At 60.9% G+C, this 1,489-nt stretch overlaps 1 protein-coding gene across 1 annotated transcript; it reads left to right on the top strand.

Moving 5' to 3' along the window:
• Positions 1 to 924: 924 nt before the first annotated feature.
• On the top strand, positions 925 to 1,434 carry NGA_0500700 (CDP-diacylglycerol-inositol 3-phosphatidyltransferase; the record flags this gene model as incomplete). The annotated part of the gene is made up of 1 exon (XM_005853507.1): positions 925 to 1,434. A coding segment is annotated over one exon (510 nt), but the record flags the coding sequence as incomplete, so codon positions are not given.
• Between the last annotated feature and the right edge of the window lie 55 nt (positions 1,435 to 1,489).

Genomic DNA, 1,489 nt, shown 5'->3' with positions numbered 1-1,489 from the left:
GAGCAGTTAGTGGCGAGCGGGATGGGAAAAGGATGGGCCGAGGTTTGCGCTCGCGGGGGGACGAGAAAGCTGGGAGAGGGCCGACGGGGATGTGGATATGTCGTGGTGAAGGACGAGGGGTAGGCTGGGCCGGAATGCGTAAAAGCAGTTGACGACAATGTGCATGACATGAAATTAGGGCGGGGTTAAAGAGCGGGGACGGGACGGATCTGACGGAGATGGAACGAGAGAGGGTGTGCGAATAAGAGGAACTCAGACAGGAAACCATAGGATGCTCTTGCCAGTTAGACAGGAAAACGGTGCCTGCGGTGTCTATCTACACATATCCGCTTCATGTTGCTTTTCTTTGCGCATCTCTGCCATGGCTTTAGAACCCTTCCCCAGAGTTTTCACTCAAAGCTCCAGGACTTTGAGGAGAAGAGGGAGCAGGGGAGGTCACCGTGGCCCCCGCATTCCGTGTGGAAGTCGTGTTTTCTACCTTCTACTTGCCTGTCGCAGTGTGCCCACACCCCTTGCGTAAAGCATGGATCTTTTCTTCTTCACTTGTGCGACTGGGGCCGCGGGATGCGGGTAGACCATACAAAGCGTCGGCCCCCAGGCTCGATCGCTGCCTCGCCCGCCAAAGTTCAACCCTCCTCCCCCCTATGCTCTCTACAGGGAACCATGGCCGCCAGAGCACCGCGTCCTCTGCGCGACCGAGATCTACGACCCGTCCTTTCCCCTCCAAGACACGCCTCGCTGGACGAGCCTGTGAGGCTTCCTGTGCTTCTTTACGTCCCAAATCTGCTCTGTTATGCCCGCCTCCTCCTCAGCATCTACGGCCTCTCCATGGTAATCCAGACAGTCTTGCGTCAACAGGAAGCTTCTCGCCGCGCTCTCTTGGCCGGAGAAGCAGCAAATTGCTCAGTGCAGGCTGTCGTGCAGATGGCGACACATTACGCTGCCCATGCCGGCTATACTACGGGCTTGCTCGCCCCCATCGCCACCACGCTCCTGGGGAAGGCCTTGGCGCAGGCGTCCTCCGCCCTCCTGCGTGACATGGAGCGGCGCGCAGGCAGCACGGGCGAGACAGAGGCTCTCCCCACCGTGGAGCCCGACCTCCTGGCCGCCCTGGTGGTTTTTCTGGCGGCTGGGGCCTTGGACCTGTTGGACGGGGTGGCGGCCCGCCGGATGAAGCAATGCTCGCGCCTGGGGGCCCTCCTGGACGTGGTCGCCGACAACGTTCTCCGCGGATGCATGTGGGTGTCTTCCGCTCTCCTCGATGCGCGCACGGCCCTCCCCGCGCTCATCTGCATCAGCGTCGAGTGGCTGACCCTCCTGGCCTCGCAGCTCTTACAGCACCGGGAGCAGGGGCGTCACTGGAAGAAACTGAGGACTTCGGAACCCTGGGTCGTCCGCTATTTCTTTTCCAACAACTTCAGGAACGTGTTGGGCGTGTACGGCGTGGGAAGCCTCTTTCTCGCCCCTCTCTTCCCGCTCTGCCTCCACG

Source organism: Nannochloropsis gaditana (assembly GCF_000240725.1).
Source record: "Nannochloropsis gaditana CCMP526 unplaced genomic scaffold scaffold858, whole genome shotgun sequence".
Lineage (NCBI taxonomy): Eukaryota > Eustigmatophyceae > Eustigmatales > Monodopsidaceae > Microchloropsis > Microchloropsis gaditana.
Note: the sequence above shows the minus strand (reverse complement) of the source record. Positions and strands in the feature narration are given on the sequence as shown.